At 36.0% G+C, this 25,416-nt stretch overlaps 1 protein-coding gene across 2 annotated transcripts; it reads right to left on the bottom strand.

The window, feature by feature from the left end:
• Positions 1–313: 313 nt before the first annotated feature.
• Positions 314–25,416, bottom strand: LOC117783959 (protein N-terminal asparagine amidohydrolase). Of its 2 annotated transcripts, XM_034621539.1 has the most exons (7): positions 25,248–25,416; positions 2,344–2,714; positions 2,095–2,277; positions 1,438–1,646; positions 1,216–1,377; positions 1,039–1,152; positions 314–615 (listed from the first exon to the last, which is right to left on the bottom strand). In XM_034621539.1, exons 2-7 carry the CDS (start codon positions 2,594–2,596, stop codon positions 604–606), a joined length of 933 nt encoding a protein of 310 aa, XP_034477430.1. In that variant the 5' UTR covers positions 2,597–2,714; positions 25,248–25,416; the 3' UTR covers positions 314–603. The 2 variants fall into 2 exon arrangements, with proteins under 2 accessions (XP_034477430.1, XP_034477429.1); XM_034621538.1 differs by lacking the exon at positions 25,248–25,416 and adding an exon at positions 15,967–16,315 and having other exon boundaries at positions 314–1,152.

Raw genomic sequence — 25,416 nt, 5'->3', positions numbered from 1 at the left:
TTTATTTTAATTTTTTTTAATTTTCCTTAATTTTAAAGCTAGAAATTTTAGATTTTTGCATAATTTTTGTAGAGCTTCTTGGGATTTGCTTAATTTTTTTAAAATAAAAAAAAAATAACGACTATCAGAATTTTTAAAAATCGTTTGCACGATAGACTACGACAGTGTGACCATTTGGTATTCGCGCTGTTAAATTAACAGCATTCGCGAATTGCGTTAACAGCGCACCAAAATGACTAGCCTGTTAATGATTTGAAAATTAAACAGACTTGTTTTTATAAATCTTTCCATTTGTTAAATAAAACAAGCATTCTAACTTTTGTAGTGGTATGTATTTACGAATAGCCAAGCCATTTTAATTTCTTTAAGTTTGATTACAGTTTACAGTTACAACTAAAATGATTGCATTTATTAAATGTTGGTTTACACATGTGTATATATATTTTGCTAAGAATCTCTTTAAAATTCCATTAATAAGAATTACATATATATATTTACATATATGTATGTATACATAATAATAATAATGTATATATATAATTATCGTTTTACTTTCAGATCCATTAATAAGGCGCATTCCAAAGTTGTTCATTATATCCGAACTCAATCTAGAATCTACATGTAATTAGAGAGAATAAGATATATTTGAGATACAATGCTCGATCGACATGTGAATCGAATTGCTAATCGAGTTATAATTAAAGTATTGCAATCAAATTCAATTACAGCCAAATACAATTAACTCAACAATTAAATTGCAAAAATGTGTAAGCAGAAGCAACGATTATGTGTATAATTAAAAATGATGTGTGGTAATTAGGAAGTTTTCGAGACGTGTGGTGAGAAGGGCGGCAGAGAGGGAGGGAGGGTAACGGTGAGGAACGGCAATTAACACATGCACCAATATACATCTGATTTGCCAGAATGCACTATTATTAATATATGTATGTATATGTATAATATGTATTGACAGTTCTCCAAAAACGTTTTCACTATTTGTTTAACAACTAAATACTAAATTAATCTTTAATATCTAACCAAAACCCAGCAGCCCGTGGCATCATCACGTCTATAGTATCGGGGTCGATTGTCCCTGAAGACGGTGACAGCGGGAAACTGGTTCTCCTGTATGAATCTGATGGTGGCACGCATCTAAAAAGAATACACACAACATTCAAATAACATCAAAACAATGGCAGAGTTTTAAGTACGCACCTGTGGCGCAAAATGTGGCGGCTCCACGTCGGGACTGGAGGACAAATGTTGCAGCAGAAACTCATCTGTCTGTGACAGCCACAAGTCGGCGCCACGCAATGGATCATAGTTGAATGGTCCAATTCTCAGCATGCCCAGCGTGGAGTCATAAACGTCCAACACCTGTAGATGATACAAATCTATTAGTTTCGATCAATAGCAGTTGAGGATTCTCCCTCCTACCGTTTGTGCACCCATAAAGATGCGCGCATCGCGCAATTGTCGATCTGGACCTCGATCCGGGAATGAGGCCGGAAAGATCTCGCCAGTCTTGATGTTAACGCCCACACCATAAATGATCGGACAGTTGATCTCGCCGCGCAGCATTGTGTTCAACTCGCCCACGCACGCCTGCGTCAAGTCAATTTCGAGGTGATGCTTGTGGAATGATTCTGTAAATAAAACACAAGTTAATTAAACATAATAAAGATCAGTTACAGAAATCATCAAAGTATCAAACGAAATCTGAAAATTTAATTTCACTAGTTTTCAATTTTTAATTTAAATTGACATTGCTCCTGAAATATCAGATTTCATTTAATGGACAAATTTTCGGAGTCGCAAAGATCGGCTGCCATAAATTTATTTAGAGTTTCAATAGGAATAAAATTTATTGATTTATTTAAATAAATATATTTAAAATGCATTTAAAAATGACTTTAATTTAATTCAATGCCTTAAAAATTTTATAAAATTGCTAATCAAATATTTTGATATGAGAAAGCAACTAAAGTTGGTTTCAGGGACCCGACAATTGTTTTAGGATTGTTTTAGAGAGAGACAGAGATTTTAAATATTTTTAAAACATATGTGATTAACTTCATTTTCGACAAAACTTACGCATAATGCTATAGAAGACATCTTCGCCATAGCCCTGCGAGTCCCGAAAGCCACCAATCAGCTGCAATTCGATGCGTCCTTCGGGATAACCCAACGCCAATTCCTGCACACGCGACACCATTGTGCAGACGGCTTCATCCACGCCGCTGCCATCGAAATGTGCCAGGGCCACAGCACCAGAGCCTGCAGGATGAGATAGAGTAAACTTAGAATTTAATGGGCCAAACGAAGCCAATTTAAGAGACTCACCCGAGTGCCGGACAACAACAATAATACAGGTGGTGGCATCATCGGCGCCAATTATGTTGATATTCTTGTCGTGCGGCGCTGCAGCAGCCAACTCCCGTTGTCCCACATAGAGGAGACCCACCGGACCGATGGATTTGGCCTGTATGGAGTGCAGTTGCTGTGCATAATCTCTATAGACGGGATGCTGCAGGAACAAACTGTTTGTGTCCATCGGGCAATCGTCCTGCAGCACGCCATTTAACACGAGCACCATCCTTGAATCCGGATCTAGTTAACGTCTCTTGACTTGCAATCCCTCCACAAGGGCTTCAATTTCAATTACGTTGTTGCCCCTTAAGACGAGTAGCAGCAGCAGCAGGAGCAGCAGCCAGCTGCAAGACAGAGACAGCGACAGCGACAAGGAAAGAGAAGGAGAAATAGGGAGAAAACGAGAAGTTTACATTATTTGACTTGCAACCAGAAGCATAAAAATCAATTTACGATGCAACCAGAGATTTGCATGCCCGATAATAATTTGCCAACAAAACTGAAAAGGCGTTACCCGTTCTTCTTACCAAACAGACCCCTCTCCCTCTCCCCCACCCCCTTTTGGCTCGTAAATTTGCAAACCCTTTTCACAAAATGCTAAATAAAAATGTCATACCTTCTCAGCTGCAGGCGATATTATATTGTGTTGGTATCATATACAAAAAAAAAAAGAAGAAAAGAAAACAAATTTATATATAGTTTATGATCGAAATTGTTTCCGTTTGTCTGGCTGCAGACAGTGGCGTCTCTCCATGGGAGGCAGAAGGGCATTGAAGCTCTTTGGCTTGTGTGTAAATCTAATAAAAACAATTTTGAGGCCACTTTTGGGTCATCAATTAGCTGCTGCTTGCCTTATAGAGATGGCGTCAATTGATGCCACACCAAAAGTCACAAATGTCACACGAAAGTTAATAACAATTAACTGACAACACCAACGACACCACACAAAGCACAACATGAAATTAAAGAGGGAAACGAAGACAAAGTTCTCAATAATTTAATAAAATTGTCATTAAATGCACTTGGAAAATGAACCAGCATTCGAGCATATAAATAGATATAACTTAGAAGTCTATTTGAAGTGCCAGATGCGGAAGTTTTGATTATAATTATATAATTATTAAGTTATTTACATAAATAATAAATGTTAATTAAGTTTGGTGAAATCAGTGAAATATAATAGTCATAATTATAGTAAACATAACATAAAGTCGTTTTTTTTAACATAAAAATCTTAGCACTGCTGTTAAATCGCTCTGAACAGCAACATGTCTTTAACATATCGTAAAGCTGCTGTTAACTAACTAGCAAGCTTAACATAGACGTTTAATCGTTCTAAGCATCAGCATGCTTATTTAACATAACACAAACCTGCTGTTATATAACATAGAAAGTCTAACATCGCTTTTAAAATATTATATTATATTAAAGAAAAGAGGTACAATATAATTATATAAAAAGGCTCAGCATAAATGCACCCAAAACACAAAGAAATATTTATGATTTTAGTTTTTTTTTACTCAAAAATCTTTTAGTGAACTTGGAATATGGAAAGACCCTGTGCTGGCCAAGTCAACTAGCTGGCAATTGACTCAAGTCATAAACTCAGGCGCGCAGTGTGTGTAATTGAATTACATATTTACCTACAGCCTCTGTCTAGTTTCAATTAAGCAAAATAAAGATGAGTTAAAGTTCAAGTACAGTTGCACACATACACACGCACACTCACACACACATTGATCTGAGTGTGTGCAATAAACAACGACAAAGTGAATAAAATGAATGCGACTGATTCATTGCGAGTGCCATTCGTGAATATTCGCAACAATTGTTAAAGCTAATTCCTGTATGCAATTCATGTTGTTGCTTCTGCAGAACAAACAAAAGGGGAAACTGTTGCAAGTTGTTGCTGTTGTTGTTGTTGCAACAATTGGCCCAAAAGCTAGAAATTGGCCTACAATAACAACACTATTAACTTGGCTAAAAGAAAACAATGCAAAAAAATATTTATAAAAATAAAACGACAAAAAAATATAAAGAAAATCCAAGTGAGGCAACGTCTGACTTTTTGGGGGCACGTTGTTGTTGCCGGTGCTGTTGCACGTTCCTGTTGCTCAGCTTGTTGCATTATGCATTGTTGTTGCAATTGTTATGCCCTGCTGCTGACTCCGTTGTTGTTGTTGTTGCTGTTGCTGTTGGGTTATGTGTCTTGGCTGGAAGCAATTTAGCCGCGATCATGCATGAATCTTGATTAGATATTCAACGAGAAATAATTTGAAAATGATGACAGTTCGCGATAGGCGCAACAAACCCAAAAGGATCGAGGTAGAACTGGAACCAGAACCACAACTGAAACTGGAACTAGTACTCTGTTTTCTTTGGTTCCAAATACAGTACGTCAAAAAGTTCATTTGACAATGAAAAAAAAATCACAAAATAAATTTATATTATACATAATTCGTAGTGTAATAAAAAAAGATTGAAATCAGATAAATTAGGGTTTAACTTTGGGAATATGTTTTTCTTGTCCGAACAATTACAATACATACTGTATATACATAGATATTTTAACTCCTACTCGTATTATAGCTAGCTGAACACTAAGAAATCCCTTGGATTGGAACTCTCTCTTTCCTTGTCTCTCAACTGTTAACTGGGCTAACTGGGGGAACCGTTTGGCTGTGATAAGCAATCAATTTGAAGGCTTGAATGGCAATCGTCGAGTGAGGCAAGCTGGCTGTCTGCTGGGCGGGCGGTCTGACAGTCAGTTCGTGCTGCAGCTTTCCACATCCAAGATGCAATTCATTTGATATGGCAACGATGCCGCTGATGAGAGATGTACCAAATGGTGACTTTAAATCACAGCAAAGCAAATAAAGCATTATGAAAGAGTCACGGTATATTCGATAAAATAATCGAAAATATATTATAAACATATATTTATTAAATAAACTAACGTTTCCAATTGAAATAGATCACTTTTGCTCAAGAATTTAGTACAAAAAGTGTAAAATAGTGCTGGGACTATTAAAAATATATTCGATTGCAATTTATGACCAGCAATTAATCGGAATTGGTGTATCTGTTACTCGAATAAAGAAATATGATCAATATGTTGACACCTAATTCTCCCAGAGCATTTTAATTTCGTTATTTTGTTGAATTTTCACTCTATTGAATATTTTGAGAACATTATTCAATTTTGTTAAAAATAAACTTAATTTAATTCAGTACATTTAAAATTTTAAAAAATGCCTTAAACAATCATTTTGCCACTTCAGATCAAGTTGTCTTAGAGATTCTTAAAACATGCTTGATAAAAAGAAATCTTAATCCTTACTCATTACAATTTAGAAACATGAATATTAATTGTTCTAAAAAAATATACTTTTTTTTCTAGACATTCTAGACAAATAGTTAAAGCCATGTACTTTATAGCCGACGGAAAACAGTCAAAGAATAGCTGAGGAATACTGTTCAAATTAGTTTTAAAACTAACAACTAACTACTCACAGCCTCATCCAGAACAAACTTCAAATAGTTGACTATACTTTGATTAAAGCTAAGATCAATTCCAACTTTCTTGCTTCCCGTTTTTTGAGCTATAATCACAGCTTGTGGCTGGAACGTGTTTGGCTATAGGCCAGTGTGGCTGTCAACACTTAACTCTGGCTTAATTCTAGGCAAATAAATCAAGAGAATCTGCTGGAAGCACTGGCAACAACAATGTATAGACAATGGCCCACTTGAAATACTGGGAAACCAAGAGTCAAGATACACAGATACGATTGGAAAGCCCAAAATTCAAGTGAACTGCAATGCCAAATGATTGAATGCCAGTTGCAACAATAACAGCAACAACAACTGAAACTGAAACAACAACAGCAACAACAACAACTAACTTGGCCATAAGACATCAGAAACGTTTCAATTTATTACGCGTGCGACGACGAGTCTATTACGGGTCTGGGCCTGGATTTGATTGACGGTTGCTCTGTCGGTCGATTGGCCCGTTTCGAGTTTATAACAATCACAAATTATGGGTTGTAGCGCTGAGAAAATGATCTTGTAGATTTAACACTGATAGCAACGTAGCCAGCAGCAACAACAACTGCAAGAACGACAACCAATCGAAACAGGTTCCCATTTGAGTTGAGCAAAAATATAAGAGAAAAAAAAAAGGCATTCTTGCAACGCCGCCACTTGGCCAAAATGATTGATTGCAGCTTTGACGACTCTGCGGCAAGTAACCTGCCAACTGCCAACTTGCAACTTGCAACTTGCAACTGACAACTGGCCGCACTTGAAGCTAGGCTTGAATGGATCATCTGTTCTTTTATTTTTACTGTGTTGCCTCCATTCGTTGTTTGCGCTAAAGTAATTTACACCAGTCTCGACATTCAGCACGGCTGCCGTTGGCCAAAAAACAAAAAACAAAAAACCAAGCCGTCATGTTGTACACCTAACTAACTGCTTCAAGTCTACTTGGTTGGTTGTACGTTACCCCTCCCCTCTCCCTTCCCTCTCCGCCTGACTGCTTCTGCCCATTGTCCGGCAACATGCGCGCTGCACATTTCAAATTCTTTATGGACCCTTACACGACAATTGTCAACAAGCGCGAACAAATTTTCAGTGACCGGTTCTTTGCTTTACGTTTCCTCCGCGAATTCCTCCTTCTTTCCCCTATCTCTTGATTTCTGCTTCTCTTTCGCTCTTAGCCGTAGCTTCTGCCGATCTTCAGCGGCAATTTCGCCATACGGTGTCGGTGGGCGGTTGGTCCAAAATGAAGAAATTGAAGACAACAACAAGAAATTTCGCACATGTGATACGGCAAAGAAAGACAGAGAAAAAGAGATGGGGAGTGAGAGAGAAATAGTTTCCATAAGCGAGGGCTGCATGAGATATTTGATAATAAAAATGCAGTTCTACTTATCTCAAGATTTAATAAAGATTCTGTAGATTAATTAATTTTCTATTTTATATTTTTATTAATTAACTTAATAAATTAAATATTTTAAGTTTGAATTAAAATAAGCAGACTGAATTGATTTAAAAATCTTCTCAGCATCTGAATTGATCTAAAAATCTTCTCAGCATTTGAAATAAAAATTTTATTATTTAGAAAGCGAGGCTTGGACATCAAATAAGTTGAAAACTATTGAAGTGTTTTTAGTGATGATATATTATGGGTTATTTCGAATGGATATAATTTGTTAAAGAATGTTAACAGCTACCACAATTTAGAAAGGAAAAGTATATCATTAAAAAATATATTCAAAGGAATAATCACTCTGTTATCTCAAGGAGCAAAGCTTAAGATTTGAAAGTAAACGTGTTAAAAGTAAGTATATATGAAAAATGGCAGTGATCTAACTGTCTGCTGTTTTTATAAGGACAGCTACGATCAGTAGTCTAGTGATAATAGAGAATAATTGAACCGCCCCTTAAAAAAGGAGTTGGGAACTGCAGTCTGGAAGTAAGAGAGCGAGGAGAGTTACAGAGTTGAAAGAGTCTAAAGTTGAGGCTGTTTCCGGGTTCGTGATTTTCGTTTTGTCCTGCTTCTGCTTCTCCTCGGTTGTAGTTGTTGTTGTTGCTGTTGTCAGTTGCTGTTGTTGTCAGTCGTTGTTGTTGTCAGTTACAGTTGCTGCCGTTGTCAGTTGTTGTTGCTGTTGCAGCAGTTGTCGTTGTCATTGTTTTGTACACATTTCATGGCCATAAAATTGTCTTACCGAAAATTTTTGCTTTTAAATGTGAAAAACTTGAAGAGTTTTTCAAAGCGTTTCGAAATGGATTTCATTGCTTGTTTAATCGCCAAAATAAAAACAAAAAAAAAGGCCCAACTCCTCCCCCATACTCCTTATAAAGAAAACATCGTCGCAAGCCAACGACTGACAATTTAATTTGACCAACTCTGGAGTGTAGTGTCTTGGCCTAAAGCACAGGAGGATTGCCTGTTGGCAATCGCAGAAGAAGTTAAACGTGACTGCCAATTGACTTCCATTCAATTTTGCGATGGCACGCAAATATCGTGAGTCTCAGTCGCATTTCTTTGACTACCTTCCTGTGGTATTTTTCTTATTTGCACAAAAGAGGAAAACAAGCAGGAGGAAAAACGAAAGTTTTGTCTTTGTCTTTTTTTTTTTTTTTGGGTTTGTAACCATAACAAGAAATTGAAAATGTTGTTGACATTTTATGGGCATGTTTATCATGTTTGTTTTTGTCATCTTTTAACCAATGCTCCTCCTGCTATTCTGCTTTCCTCACATAATCCTCTCAGCATTATAATTAAAACTGGTTTCCTAGACTCTCTTATTGAATAGCTCTAATTAGAATTGACCATCGTGCAATTCTAATGCTCACCCGCGGCTCGATGACTCCATTTCAATTCAGAATATCACGAAGAACGCCCGATGATTGATGATGTTGTGTCCGAAGAGATGAAGTGTTCATTATACTGTCGTCACCCAGTACAATTGTGCGAAATGAGCTAACAAATGGTAACTAGAACAGCTTTCAATAAAATATTTCTTTACGAGTATAAATATCTATCAGAGAGTTCGGTTAAGAATACTACAAAAATTATCCCTTTACGGTTGTAATCATTATAGTTTATCTACACTACTTGAGTGAGCAAATTAATTTTTATGAACTCATTATCATTATAAATTTTAACTTTAAAATATAAAATGATTTGAGTTAAAAGTTAACATCAATTTTGTATAATGAAAAGCAGATTTAGAATAAGCGCTTTATTTTAAAATGAATATTATTTAAGAAGTGATTATAATAAAAACGATTCATAAACTAAAAGGGTTTTATATATATGTATAATCCAAACAAGAAACCTCTTTTTAATGAGCTTCTCATTATATAAAAATAAACTATTTCTATAGCTTTTAGATAACATTGTCTACTTTGATCTTTCACTGATCTTCAAACTAGGAAAAACTTCAAAGATACGTTTTAAGCAAATATTAATAAACATAAATGCATCTTACAATAGCAAATAATTCAATATATTGGAGATGACACTCCAAATAGCCTTTTGAGTCTAAAAATGTCATTTTGAAGTATTTTTTGCGATTTGTTTTAAAAAATTAGATTTTGCAAGCTTCCTGCTAAAAAAGGAAATGCGCTTTTACTGTGTGAATTTCGCAACACACTCATACATATGCAAATACCAAGAAAAGCAAAAGGTTTGGATACAGTAAAAACACGCTAAGTATGTACACATATATCCATACGTTTAAATCTGCGATCGCGCGACTTTATTGTTGTTGTTGTTGTTGTTTGTAGCGAGTATCTGTTAAGTTTATGGCTGCTTATGCAAATGCAAATGCGACTGCGACTTGTGGTTGTGTGTATGAGCGTGTGTGTGTGTCTGTGTGTGGAGTGTGCGTAAAACGTTTTGCGCCTTTTGTTCACATGGTCGACGGTCGCTTGTTTCTTATTTGTTGTTGTTGTTGTTTGCCTGCTGCCGATTCCAAAAGCGTTCGTTGCCGTCATGTCCAGTAATTAGCATAGCACAGAGTCGCATTTGTTGTCGTTGTTGTTGCCGCTTGACAACTGCGGCGCTTTGTTTGTCTGTCGTCTCCTACTTGACTAACCCCTCCGCCATTTCCCCACCTTACAGCTCCTTCTGCGTCGCGTGGGTTGCTGCTACAGTTGTGCCCATCAAATAATGCCGCAGCTGTTGATCAAAGTGCAGAGAACCCATACTATCACATGCAAGAACCCTCAAATGACAATCGATTTAGTCAAAACTGTCAGCAGCGTTATATTATCACCCCATAAATAAGATCAGCTGAGAAACTGTTGAATATTAATAGTTCGAGTACGTAAAACCTCTAGTATCTTTTTTTAAAACCCTTAAAAGACACACGATTTAGCTGAAATTTTTACCATATAAAGATTATCAGTTTATAAATGCGATTAGCTTAAGATTTTATAATCCCAAGGCGTGTTACCTATGGAGTTTTGTATAAAAACCGTGAAGAGACAAGGAATGCAGTGAAAATTCGAAACAGAGCTGAATTATCACACAATAAACTAGTTTAGCTGTCAAATTGTGAAGATTTGACGAAGCAACTCTGTAGAACCTATACTATCAGTTATAAGAACCCTTTTAAGATAATCGAATGAGCGGAAAACTTTAGCAACTGAAGATTATCTGTTTGCAAGTGAGATTAGCTGACAAACTGTTACCATTTGTTTGCAATTAAAAAAAAGGTAATAAGAATAATAATGAGAACATTTCTAATGAGAGGGATTTAAGGTGAGACTTTTCGTATATGTATTTCGCCATGCAATTTGTTGTTGGTTTTTTCAGTTGGATTTGTCTGATGCGCCGCCAGCAATGAAAATTCGCCATGTTAAAACGTGGGCTCATTTCTGTTTTTATGGCCAAGACAACGTACAGTGGAAGAGGGCGAACTGAGAGACGAATGGCAACGACAACATCCACCAGCGATCGGCTGGCATTTACAACATGCCTACAACGTGGTAATGGCAACCAGAGCCGCTGCCACAGCAACAGCAACGGCAACAGCAACAGTGTGTGGCGTCTTGGAATACCAAATTTTACAGCGGTACACTGTAAAATATTTACCAACGTTGCCACAGCAACTGTAGCTTTAGTTGATGCTACGTGCGGGGGCGCAGGTTTGTTTTTATAGCCGCCCAAGTTTCACTCTATAGAGGAACCCGCCTCACCACCACCATCAGGCCATACACCATATACCATTTCGCATTTCCCAATTCCCCATTCCCACTCCCCATTCTCCATACTCCATGCGGCACTATAATTTATAACAACTGAACAACTGCTAAAGGCGCTCCACGAATCCAAGCTGAATCCAAAACTGAAATCTGCGGATGAATTGGTAACTCCAAACTCTTCTGGCTTCTCATACGCGCTGCGTTTTCATCCTTTGTGGCTGAGAAATTGCAGCGCATTGTTTGGTTTTCCACTTTTGTATACTCTAATCGAAAGAATGCCATCACTTGCACATCAAGATTGAGATTGAAAGGATGAGCGAGCATGAAAATATGATCAGATATTTGATATGAATAATGATCAACAGTGTATTACTACAAGAAGCATAAGAACGTCATCTTAACTTTTATCTATGCACTAGAAATTATAATATATTTAATGGGAAACTTTAAGAATTAGACAAAATTATGTAATTTGTAAGTCTGTAAGTTTCAAATGTAATTCTTTTTTTCATTATAAAATTTACCATTGATTGTTCAATAATTTATTGTTGTCTTTTTAGTTTAAAATAATGTTAATTCGCCTTAAATAATGAAAAATTGTATTGTAATATTATTATGAGTAACAGATCATAAAGGTATCTTGATAAAACCTCAAAAAAAATATAAAAATACAAAAATTTTAAAGATTAACAGTTTTGGAACTAAAACTTTAAAATAAAAACAAAAACGGAAAGACACTGAACCTTTTTATTTTATTACGAACTTAACTTAGAGTTAAAAAGATATGGAAACTTGATTAACACAGTAGTGTCCAGAATGTGTATATCACCTGTGAAAGGAAAAAGTATTTTATTGCCTACTTTTGGACACCACTGTTTTAATATAAAAATAGAGAGAGAAGCAAAAGGATTTGGCTAAACGACAGAGACATTAAAGTCGAAAAATAATGCAGACATAAATATATAGAAAAGAAACTAATTTAAGTAAAATGTATGCCTATAACTTGGAAGCAGTAAGAATTAAAAAATAAATATATCTATAATACTATCTTAATTCAAAGCGTATCCCAAGTTCGTGAAGTTTCTCTGAGTCTTGGCCTTTGTTTGTGGCCCTCTTCTGTGCGCTGAGTTGTGTTGTGGAGTGGAGTCGAGTGGAGTGGAGTGGAGTGGAGTGGCAGGCACGCCTCTATCTGCAATGTGCGATCTATTGCGACGGGCGCTTTCCTTTGAGCGGGATGCCATCTAATGGCTGTGGCGGGGGAGTTGAAATGTGCGGAAAGGGAAGGTATGGGAAGGGGAGAGACTGTGCTCGGCAAGAGGCGTTGGATAGAAGGCAGCGTACTGTGTTTCACCTGAGATTGATAGCAGTTGACGTCTGTGGCTTGTGGATTTGGATTTGGATTTAGATTTGGGGCCTTTTGGGTGCACTGACAAAGGCGAACGAATACTGTCTATGAATACTATGAATACTGTCTGAATACGTTTCATTATACGCCAGGTGAATTATGGCTGCTGCTCCATTTGATCTGAATAGAGTAGATGAGTGCAAGTACAACAGGTTTCCCAACTCAGACTCAATCCCTAACTCAATCCCAGTCCCAGTCCCAGTCCCAGTCGCAGTCCGAGCTTCTCTCTCGTCTTGATTTATAGGAAGCGATTGTGCGTTTTGCAAATTACGACAACGTTGTCTGCAAGTCATAAGCGAGCACTCGTTATTATTATTATTAATACCTGAATGCAACAACATCATCATCAAGCTCATCCCTCGCTCTGTTCGAATCTCTCGCCTTCTCTCTCTCTCTCTCTCTTCAGAGTTGATTGAATCTTTTATGTGTGGATTTAGGAGCGTTGAAATTAAATATTTATTAAATTGTCGACAGCAGACAATGGCATATAAATCAGCTTAAAAACTATTCAATGAATATTCCAATCAATGGACAACATGTGGCAAGGATGTGTGTACCTGTGTGGCAAAGAGGCACCTAAGCTGACGAGCTTTATGGATAACATTTGACCTCAAGGAAATTAAATTTCATCTCAGTTAGTTTTGAATATAGAAAAACAGTATTGAGTGAAGTGCTAAAAGTGCAGCTTAAGGTTTTATTCAAGCCAATTAAATGCAGCAAAAATATATATTTAATGTTTATAAATATATTAATAAAATATGTAATTTAAAACACATTAAATATTAAGTTTAAAGATGTAGTGATGTGAATTGAATAAAGGAATTAAAATAATAATAGAAATAAATTAAATTCATTAAAAATTGAGAATCTGTGAAACATGTCTTAAACTTAACTTGCAAGTCAAACAAAGAGCTGAACATTGTCTCAACCTGAGTTGAAGGAGGTTATGTCCCTTTCTTGTTTTTGGCCCTAAGGATAACTCAAGCTGAGGCTGGACAATGGCCTCGGATTACATTGACCAATTTAAGCTGAGAGCCAAATTTACTTTTGAAAAGTACAAATTGAGGTGCAGTTTGTGTGTGTTGTTGTGTGTGTGTGTGTGTGTGTGTGAGTGTTTGTCTAGGTTGTCAGCTTGAATGGGGTTGCAAGTTAGTTTAATTAATTCGACATCGAAGTCTGTAAACATGGCACAACGACGACGACAACAATCTCCAGTTTGACAGTTTACCTGAAAGAGGTGTAGGCACTTGTCGTCAGTCACTCGAACAGAGCAGCAAATACACACGTCTCTCTGTCTCCTTCTCTGTCTCTGCTCCTCAAAAAGAAAACAGGGCTATAAACAAAGCACAGAAAAAGCAAAGAACTTTGACTCCTTTGACCCTGCTCTCAAAGCTGACTTGGAGATGCTTCAATTAGCACTTTGGACACAGATATTAGTAGGAAAAACAGTTACATACTCAGCATCTCTCTCACTCTCTCTGTCTTCTTCTCTCTCCCTCTCTATGTCGGCACATAAAACAGCGAGAAAACTAAACCCAACTTAGGGCAGCTGGACCATAAAACATCTTGGAAATATGTGGACTAAAGTAAAAACTAATTACGCGCAGTCATAAAACGATCTTAACAACCAAAGTGCGAGCCAAATGAGCTGCTTTCTGTTGTTCACTTTTAATGGAGAGTTTTAACTCCAAAATGTGTATAGTATAAGATCTCTTCTTATATGTACGAGACTCATCTGACTCATCTATAAAACACATTGAGTACTCTAGGCGTACCTATACCTAAGTCTTATCAATCAAATATATACAAATATACTGTGCTGTTTATATTCCAGCTTATTGAAGCTTATTGCCAACGAAATCGTTACTTTCTCAACTGATAAACAACATTGATTGTGACTCTATCATATATAATATTGAGTAACAAAAATAAACATTCCTTATAGACAATATTCAAAATTTTGCAAAATTGTAGCTTAATTATTTCTCTAATTAGAATCAATAATATACATTGATTTAACTCATAGGTAATGGGGAAATGAGTTAGAGAAATTATTTTTTTGGAAAAGATTGAGACAGAGAAGTTTGTCATAAAAACATTTCAAGTAAAGAACTTGAAATTAGAGCAGATCAAGTTAGTAAATCGGAATATAAGAAAGGTCTAATAAGAAAAAAACTAAATATATGAAGTTCGAGTTTGTAAAACAAGACTAAAAAAATTCGAATAAGAAAAGTTGAAGTAATAGAATCTCAAGATAAATTTGTTTTTGTGGAAAATTTATGTTCGGATTGGAAGTACAAGTTTTTAAGAAATGGATTGGTATAGACATGTTCCGATTGTCGGAAAACGGAAATGTTATAATTTTAAATTCTTAGAAATGTATTAATACTATTATGACTGATAATCTTTAATTACAAATGCTACATATTGTTAACCAACATTATTTACAAGTTTATTTATTTATTAAACTAATACATATCACATTATAAAATTACAAACAACTGATCCTACAAGTTTCAAAGCGATTAATTTACCAGAAAAGAGTTAAAACTTCACGTTCTTAACTCAAATTTAAGTTTCCTCGGTATTGTGCTCATTTTATAGTTAATTTATAATAAATGATGATGATGCCAAAATGATTCTTAACTGTCCTTCGACTGACCATGTCGATAAAGATAACGCGTCTCAGATTATTTTTAGCTAGAGAATATTGATCATAGCGAAGTCTAGCTAAGAGGCTTGATTGATCGCCCAGCGATTGTCCATCGATTTCGAGTGGATCGGGATCGGGCGAAATAAATTGTTGCTACACGTATAAGACATCGTGTACGACAAGTTAAGACAACGATCTGTGCGCCTCCGACAGATCCGAGTGGCCACAGCAACCTGCATCATGTGGCGCGCTGCATGCTGCATGCCGCATGAGAAGAACAGGAAAAGCAAGATAGATAGATAGAGTGGAGACTCTCTTCCATCTCTTGTGTGTGCGTGGACATTATTGCGCAGTGTCTATATCATTAATTAATTTAATCACTTGTACATGATTTCGTTGTTGCATTGTGGCAAGCATTATTCATTTGGCGTTGCAAGCGATTCCTTTGCCATTGGGAAATCCCCAGCTAAATTGTAATCTAATCATAAATATAAATTCGAGTACCCAAGTTGGAAATATTTCCACCAAATAAGTGTTGCCTCAGGCAAACAGTTTATAAATTCTGACACTAATATAAAAATCACTCTTATCAGTGCCGAAGCCTTATTTCAATTCTATTCAAATATTTTTTATGATCGTTCAATGTGTGCGTGTGTAGCGATAAGAAGTATTATTTTTCATGAACTGAAATCAGATCACAATATGCGTTTCAAATCTACCAAAAACTAAAAGACACTTTTCTTCTTTTTGAGATAGAATTCTTCTGTTATCTGCAAAGTATAAATAAAACAACCAAAAAATTGTCGAGTTCTTAACTTACGTTTTAATGCTTTTTGAGTGTTCTTATTTTTTTTGGGGGGGATATTCTGTATCACTTATCGCTAAGCTGCATCTGTTTGTGTTTGTATCTTTTGGAATTTGCACAATAATTCACTGGAAAGCCGTCGGCTATTTAATTTTTTTTTTTGCATGCACACAGAGGAGACGCACTGATATTTATGGGAAAATGGGATTTGTCAGGCAGGCAAAAACAACAAGCAACATTGACAACAACTAAACTGCACTGCACAATCCGCGAAACGCGCTCAACGTTGGGTTCCAAAACCGGACTGAGTTACTCACGACACAAAAGGCAAACGACAGCACCGTTTGCGACTGCGACTGCGACAGAGGCTGAGACTGAGACTGAAACAGCGACTAAAACTGAGACTGAACGAAGCTCAAGTCAAACTCGAGCGAATAAAAGAGCAGCGTCGCGTGCGCCTCAGTCAACTGGTCAGACAGAGAGCGCATGCTTGCTCTGCCGCCGGTAATATTGTGAGCAAGCAACTCCACACCGATGCCCACTGTTCTGTTGCTCTCGCGCGCTCTCCCATGCTCTCTCCCACAGACACGCACACACACACACACTCGCAGCGTGTGTCACTCTTCTGCTTTGGCTGAAAACTGCTGCGTATTTCTGTTGCTGTCGCACACTAACACATGCTTCAAAGTTGAAAATGCAAATAGAGCAACAACAAAACTCAAAATTGAAAAGGCAGCAGAGAACGATCGATACTAGATAATGTGTACTACATAAGCAGTTTAGGAATTGAATGAAACGGGCCTATGACGTAGCTCCTAGACACATATTAGATGAGCAACAACTTAAGCTATAATGTATTTCATTAATCAGTTACATATATCAATCATCTGAATAATACATTATTTGGAATTTTTAAAAACAGCGAATAATCAACGCTTAATTACTCAATTTAAAGCACAACTTAACGCTAAGAATTACCTGCCATACATTCAGTTATAGTTTTCCAAGTTTGACTGAAAGCATACTACTATATCCTGAAATTTAAATTAAGGATCGCTTCTGACTTAATTTGAGAATTTAAGTACCCAGAAATTTTAATATTTTAAGAACAAAATGGTTGGCTGTCAAATTTATCTGAGTTAAATTTAAAATTAACTTCAAAATTTCCAATTTAGACACCGTTTCGAAAAGTATTTCCAGGATTACCAATTTTGCAGAAATTAAAATGTTATTTTCTACCTGCAACTTTCAAATCTACAAGTTAAATAGAATAAATGGAAATTAGTGGTATATTAATAGTATATCGTTATCTCGATCCATACCAGAAATTTGATATTTTTCTCTAGACTTCTTGCAACCATCTCTCAAAGACTGAGCGAAAACTGGGAGGTAGCCTGCAGCATTGAGCGCAGTTGCATGTGCGAAAGAGATGGCGCATGCAACAACACGTGCTCTTATCAGTTGAGTGAGAACTCGAGTGGCAACTGATAGCAGGAAAAGTTGAGTTGAGTTGAGTTGAGAGTAAAGTTGCTTCGTTTCGTTCGGCTTTTTGTTAATATTTTATTTGATTTTATTTTCACTTAATTTCATTAGATGCTGGTGCAGCTATTGTTGTTGTCATTGTTGTTATTGTTGTTGGTGTTGTGTGCGGTCATTCGCTTATGTATTCTGTGGTCCAGTTTAAGGGGTTGCATTTGGCCAGCAGCCTCGTTGGCCACTCGATGAGCTCTAATTGGTCAACAGCAAGCACTTTATGTACTGGCAACTGAGGGCCACTTAAAAGTCTCGAGCCCCTATTTTGGACTTTAACGAGGGACACAACTAATTCTTTCTAATCGATATTATATGGTTATAGAATAGATAGAGACAGAATAAATGGGAGAAAGTGTGAGGAATTGACAGCAAGATAAACCTTTTAAATAAATTGAAAATACTCATAAGCATATTAAAGAATTAAGTATTTATATTAGAGAGAAGAAAGTACTGAAATTCTAATTATTTTAATATTATACTTATTATAATTAAGTGTATATATATTTGAGAAACTGTAATTTCATTGGAAAATCTTTAAAACACGACAATAAAGTATTTGCAACAGGATTTATACAAAAAACTTTGAGTTTTAGGTGAAAACTGAAATTTTCATGAAATAATAATTTCCCTATTATTAATGCATCCATCTTTATTAATCTAAAAAAATAGTTAAAGTTAAAAAAAATTTTAGTTTAAAAAATTATAAACATTACAGAACATAAAAATACAAATAGAATTATAAATAAATACAAATACAAAATATTGTTAGGATTAGTTATAATAAGAAGCTTATTTAATCGCTGGTCAATTTCGAGTTCCAATTTCAGTTAAACAACAACTTAATTTCAAGATTGCAAAAAGACACTCATATCTACAAGAATATTAAGTATACGCAATGAATTACCTGACAACAAAGCAATCAAATATTGCCACCTGAAAAAGCTGGCGAAAGGAAACCACTTGAAAGACCCCTAACATAAAAAAAAACCGTGCTTCTTCTTGAAACTGACCAAAGCCATTACGCACCGCTGTGAGATTGTAATCTAAGAAGATTCAACTCGTTATTGGAGCAGGGATTTAATTAGACAAATGTGCGCAATTTGTAATGTCATTTTTCAAATGTGCGACCAAGTTGGAGAAAAGCCAAGTGTAAAGTTTTTTAGTGATGAGAGACAGAGAGAGAGAGAGAGAGAGAGAGAGAGAGAGAGAGAGAGAGGGAGATCAAGCTATACGGAAAATAGGAAAATATGTGCAAATGTGCAGCATGTGGACACTGGTCATTATTTTCGTTTGGGGCAGGTACCAGTTACTACTAAGCTAAGCATTTGGCAACCAATGCTGACTAAGTGTGTGTGTGTGTGTGTGTATCTATGTGTGTGTGTGTGTGTGTGTGTGTGTCAGCAGGCGGTCCATGTCGAGCATGTCCAACGTTGGCGCGCGACGACAAAAAATGAGATTTGCTGACCAATGGTCATTAAAGCACATTTACAATGGCCAAAGCCCAGTCGAGGCATGCAACCAAATGAGGCAGCCAACAGGCAAAAAACTTGGCACGCCGCATGCAAAATGACTCAAGAGACAAGCGATCAAATCGATGCCGAAATTAATTTATCTTCAAGCTACCAAATTTGACAAATTGCAAATGTATTTGAAATTGACTGCAACAGAAGTTGCAGGAAGGCAGTGGGGCAGGGGGAAGTTGCAGGGTTGCAGCGGAAGGCGACACCAATTAATCTTATCAAGCTGTGAACTTTTGCGTAGATTTTCCATGCCTCAATTGTCTAGGCGTTGCCTGTTTGTGGCAAGGCAGAGGAAGGGAAGGGAATAAATAAAGATAGTTGCATGTTGCATACATGACTTGGTGGCATCCACTTGCTGATTGCGCTAATTGGTCGCGAATGATGAGCGCGTGATACGAGGGAGATGGAGATAGAGATGCTGCCCGTTGCCCGTTGCCAGTTGCCACAAGATGACAAGATTTCTCATTCATTCATAAAAATTTACGCAACATTTAACTCGTTCAATGAGGCAGACAGCAACGATGCTGACCGGAAGTTCTTATTCTTCTGATTGCAAATTAGAGATGAATGAAGATCTTTTTGCTAAGGGAGATTATGTACATAAGCAATCTGCTATATATATTTGTGGCTATTTAGAATCTAATTATATAGTTAATTTTTAATGAACATTTTTAACAATTTTGTAATTTTAATTTGAAAACATTTGTTAAATTAAAAAGCTTGTTAGTTAGTTAAAAATTGTATTTAAAAATTTACATAATTTGTTGATATTATTTATATAATAATCTTAAAGCTTTTATTAATTTAAAATCGTATTATTTCGCTTATTTTTATCTAGCTAAATAAATTTGCCTATATAAATTATTTCTGTACTAAAGAGAGTATTTAAAAATATCAGCAATTAGATTTGATAAGCAATAATTCAAGTTTTATTATAGAATTCTTCCGCTATTGCGTAATTAGCATAAAAGTAAGGACTCAATATGATGATTAGCCCCCATCGCTACTGATTGCGTGTGTGTGCGTTTGTGTGTGTGTGTGTGTATGTGTGCTTTGCGGCTTGTCAAGTTCAAAAGTGTTAATTGAGGCAAAGTAGAGTTTTGTCACAGCCGCAGCGTTTCCGTTTTTGTAGCTGTGCCACAGCTGCTGCTGATGTTGCCGCTGTGCGGTTGCAATCGCCGTCTCAACTTTGAGTCAGAAGGTTGTTGTCGTTGTATTTGTTGCTGCCACATTCATTCAGCTGAGAGTTCAGAGTTCAAATGCAGGCAAAAATATGTAAATGCAGGGCGCTTGCGTGTCGGGTCTTGAAGGGGAACGGTTCTAACCGATTTACCCATTACACAGTAACAACAACATCAATTTCGGGGCACTGGGAACGGGTCACGAGGTGTCAGAGTCAGAGTCAGAGAAGTTGGAGATGGAGCAAGACGAAGAGGAGGAGAAGAAGGCGCAAGCGCAGGCGCAGACTAAACGCTTGTTAAAGGGCGCGCTCGAAATTGTTGTTGTTATACCCTTGCAAAAGAGTATTACAGTTAGTCAAGTAACTTTTTTGCCATTAACACACTTTGGGACAAGTAAAAAATAACTAATCAAGGTCCATTTGGAATAACTATTTGTAGAAATAAAAAAGATATCAAAATCAATCCTTAGAATGGAAAATTGGTGTACTTTTTTAGATATCAAAACTAATTTTATCGGAATAAATATCTAGAATAACTACCTCATAACCAGGGAATAAAATCGAAACAAATATAGGTGACGGTTTCGGCTCCGGTTTAAATGCAGAATCAATTGGAAGACCAAATAATGAACAAAATGATATTCCACTTGAAAATTGGTTAAGTTTTGACAAAGTTATGAGAGATCAAAGTTTTTGAAAAAACGTCAAGGGGTTGGTAAGGAAAATTGGATGATATTTGGCTTATAGTCGAAAAATATGACATTTTTTAAATGTAAAAAATGTGAATGCAGAATCAATTTGGACGCCAAAACATGAACAAAATGATATTCCACTTTAAAATTGGTTAAGTTTTGACAAAGCTATGAAAGATCAAAGTTTTTGAAAAAACCTCAAGGGGTTGGTAAGGAAAATTGGATGATATTTGGCTTATAGTCGAAAAATATGACATATATAAAATTGGATGATATTTGGCTTATAGTCGAAAAATATGACATTTTTTTAATGTACAAAATGTGAATGCAGAATCAATTTGGACGCCAAATCATGAACAAAATGATATTCCACTTGAAAATCGGTTTTTTTTTGATGAAGTTATGAGAGATCAAAGTTTTTGAAAAAATGTCAAGGGTAGGTATGGAAAATTGGATGATTTTTGGCTTAGTATCGAAAAATATCAAATTTTCTAGATGATTAAAATTTAAATGCCGAATCAATTTGGGGCCAAATAATGATCAAAATGACATTCCGCTTGAAAATCGGTTTATTTTGATGAAGTTATGAGAGATCAAATCTATTGAAAAAAATGTCAAGGGTATGTATGGAAAATTGGATGATATTTGGCTTAGTATCGAAAATATCAAATTTTCTAGATGATTATAATTTAAATGCCGAATCAATTTGGGGCCAAATAATGATCAAAATGACATTCCGCTTGAAAATCGGTTTATTTTGATGAAGTTATGAGAGATCAAAGATATTGAAAAAATGTCAAAGGGTATGTATGGAAAATTGGATGATATTTGGCTTAGTATCGAAAAATATCAAATTTTCTAGATGATAAAATTTAAATGCCGAATCAATTTGGGGCCAAATAATGATCAAAATGACATTCCGCTTGAAAATCGGTTTATTTTGATGAAGTTATGAGAGATCAAAGATATTGAAAAAATGTCAAGGGGTATGTATGGAAAATGGGATGATATTTGGCTTAGTATCGAAAAATATCAAATTTTCTAGATGATTAAAATTTAAATGCCGAATCAATTTGGGGGCCAAATAATGATCAAAATGACATTCCGCTTGAAAATCGGTTTATTTTTGAAGTTATGAGAGATCAAAGATATTGAAAAAATGTCAAGGGGTATGTATGGAAAATTGGATGATATTTGGCTTAGTATCGAAAAATATCAAATTTTCTATATGATTAAAATTTAAATGCCGAATCAATTTGGGGGCCAAATAATGATCAAAATGACATTCCGCTTGAAAATCGGTTTATTTTTGATGAAGTTATGAGAGATCAAAGATATTGAAAAAATGTCAAGGGGTATGTATGGAAAATGGGATGATATTTGGCTTAGTATCGAAAAATATCAAATTTTCTAGATGATTAAAATTTAAATGCCGAATCAATTTGGGGGCCAAATAATGATCAAAATGACATTCCGCTTGAAAATCGGTTTATTTTTGATGAAGTTATGAGAGATCAAAGATATTGAAAAAATGTCAAGGGGTATGTATGGAAAATTGGATGATATTTGGCTTAGTATCGAAAAATATCAAATTTTCTAGATGATTAAAATTTAAATGCCGAATCAATTTGGGGGCCAAATAATGATCAAAATGACATTCCGCTTGAAAATCGGTTTATTTTTGATGAAGTTATGAGAGATCAAAGATATTGAAAAAATGTCAAGGGGTATGTATGGAAAATTGGATGATATTTGGCTTAGTATCGAAAAATATCAAATTTTCTAGATGATAAAAATTTAAATGCCGAATCAATTTGGGGGCCAAATAATGATCAAAATGACATTCCGCTTGAAAATCGGTTTATTTTTGATGAAGTTATGAGAGATCAAAGATATTGAAAAATGTCAAGGGTATGTATGGAAAATGGGATGATATTTGGCTTAGTATCGAAAAATATCAAATTTTCTAGATGATTAAAATTTAAATGCCGAATCAATTTGGGGCCAAATAATGATCAAAATGACATTCCGCTTGAAAATCGGTTTATTTTGATGAAGTTATGAGAGATCAAAGATATTGAAAAAATGTCAAGGGGTATGTATGGAAAATTGGATGATATTTGGCTTAGTATCGAAAAATATCAAATTTTCTAGATGATTAAAATTTAAATGCCGAATCAATTTGGGGACCAAATAATGATCAAAATGACATTCCGCTTGAAAATCGGTTCAGTTTTGAGCAAGTTATGACTATGTGAATTTGGTCAACTCTTGGAGCTACCAACTTTACCACAACCTAACCGGTACAAGTGTTGGAACTACTATAAATATCATAAAACTGGTAAAGGAATGATTGGTTAAAAATCAAATTTATGTATGAACAACCTTTTTTTTTCCTGAGATATTGAAATCAAACTCACTGCTCTATATCATAAAATCTTTCGATCGAAAATTAAAAATAGTGATCTGCAAGGGTATTAAGTCTTCGGCGTGCTAAAACTAACCTTTCTTTCGTGCTGTTGTTATTGTTTGAGTGGTTCGTGGCAACCGCAAAAACAAATCAACCGTCAGGCGTCAGACTTGAAGCTGTCGGAACACACTCACACACACAAACACACACACACCACAAGAGAAGGGGGGAGGGAAGAGAATCGGTGTAAATTCGATTTGCAATTTTCTGTTGAGTTGAGTAAACAATTTTGAATGAAATGCAAGTGCCGGCTGTCGATTTGGGGGCAGAAGTTGCCGTCGCAGTTGCAGTTGCAGCGTGGAGTTAAAGCTGCTTGATTTGCAATTTCATGGCAGCCACAATTTGCACCTCATCATCTCTCTGGGCAGCATCTCAAGGGTGATGATCTTTTTTCGAATCGTTCAATCAGCAACTGGCCAAAAGGTTGCCATCAACGGGCTGTGGCACGTGCAACATAAGCTGAGGCAGCCTGAGAATGTCCCAAATACTAGTTAAGGCTCAATTTCTCTATCAGGCAAAAAAAAATTACAAGACGCTTAACTATGCGCTATCTGAGCAATGCATACCAGGAAGTTGCAAAAATGAGAAAATTCTGTTGAACGCTAGATAAATAATGCATATCTCACGCACTCGAACCTGACGCTGAACCCACACTATCATTGGGCATTGGTCAAGCATTTTGTGGCCGTTTAATGAAGGGGCCTAGATACCATGATACCATGGCTATAATAAGTAGCGGCAACAATAGCAAATTCGTTGGCCTCGCCAATTTATGGCCAAAAGCTTGGCTGCGTGTCTTGAATCGCTAGCGGGTTCTACAACTTTTCGATTTGGCGGCAGATTGTGGGCCGCCGTTCGATTTAATTTAGCAGCCAAAGCTGCAACCACACAAAAGATTCATTAAGTTTGCTTTGCGGCGATTTTCTTTCTCTATTTACTTTTCCCAAGATCAACTTGCCTTCTGGCTGAGAAGATTTGCGCCAAATTGGCTTTGTTGCTGCTGCAAATGAAGGCTGCAATTGGTTGCAGTGTTGCCAACTTTTGAGACACAAAAAAAGAGTTTTTTTGTGGGGGAGAAGGTTAAATTTTCCAATAAAAATAAAAACAGAAAAATGTTTTCTTTTCATGTTTATTAACATTTTAAAATAGGTTTTCAATAATATTTTTTTTTTAAGTTTAATAGTGTGTTATGTTAAACATAGTTAAATACGTAGTGGATTAAGTATGCTGGGAGCCACTGTACATAGATATTATACATATATATTGAAATAAAATTCCAGAAAAAGCATAATGTTTAAAAAAAAAATCCAAATTGCTCGCATTATTCGTAGTTTTCCCGCAATTGAGCTTAAAAAAACCCCAGATTTGTCGGAGAAATAAGGCTGTTCTGGCAGCACTGGCTGTTTGTTTCTTTTACCGTTCCTCGATGCGGCGCCGATGGACAGACAAAATGTTGCAATGAAAATGGATTCATTAAATTGAAAATGCTTGCGTTTTTGGGATTACGAATTTGGCCCACATCTGCATCCCTCATTAGCCCAATAAGGGGCTGTCACTGCGCGCCCTTTAAGTTAATTAACAACGCATTACAAATTACAATTCTTGTTTGTCCAATAAATTCGATAATGAGCTGGACGCCTCACGCGCTGCATGCAACAGACGCTGACGTCGACGTCGAGGCAGCCGTAAATTATCAAAAGATGACCATCCCCCGCATTTAACATGACATCAGTTATTCCATTTATGACTTTAACTGAGCCACACACACGCACACATAATTTATAACTTGTGTATAAGATAAGCTGCTTATTCTGAACTCTTGCAATAAAAACAAAGCGTATCAACTACGAGTTTTTTGTTGTTATTGTTTGTTATTGTATTAAATAAAGCACATGCCTCACCTGCGTTTTAGCATATCACTAGTAAATTCAAACTTGGTCGCATTCACCTTTTTAGCACTGATTAACAATGGAATTTTAAGCTCATAATCACGGTGGTTTTGGCTAATTTTTATTTGTTAGCTTCAATATCACGTTAAATTGTCAAAAAATTCGAGACGGCACAGCTGAT

The sequence above is a fragment of the Drosophila innubila genome (assembly GCF_004354385.1).
Source record: "Drosophila innubila isolate TH190305 chromosome 2R unlocalized genomic scaffold, UK_Dinn_1.0 1_C_2R, whole genome shotgun sequence".
Lineage (NCBI taxonomy): Eukaryota > Metazoa > Arthropoda > Insecta > Diptera > Drosophilidae > Drosophila > Drosophila innubila.
Note: the sequence above shows the minus strand (reverse complement) of the source record. Positions and strands in the feature narration are given on the sequence as shown.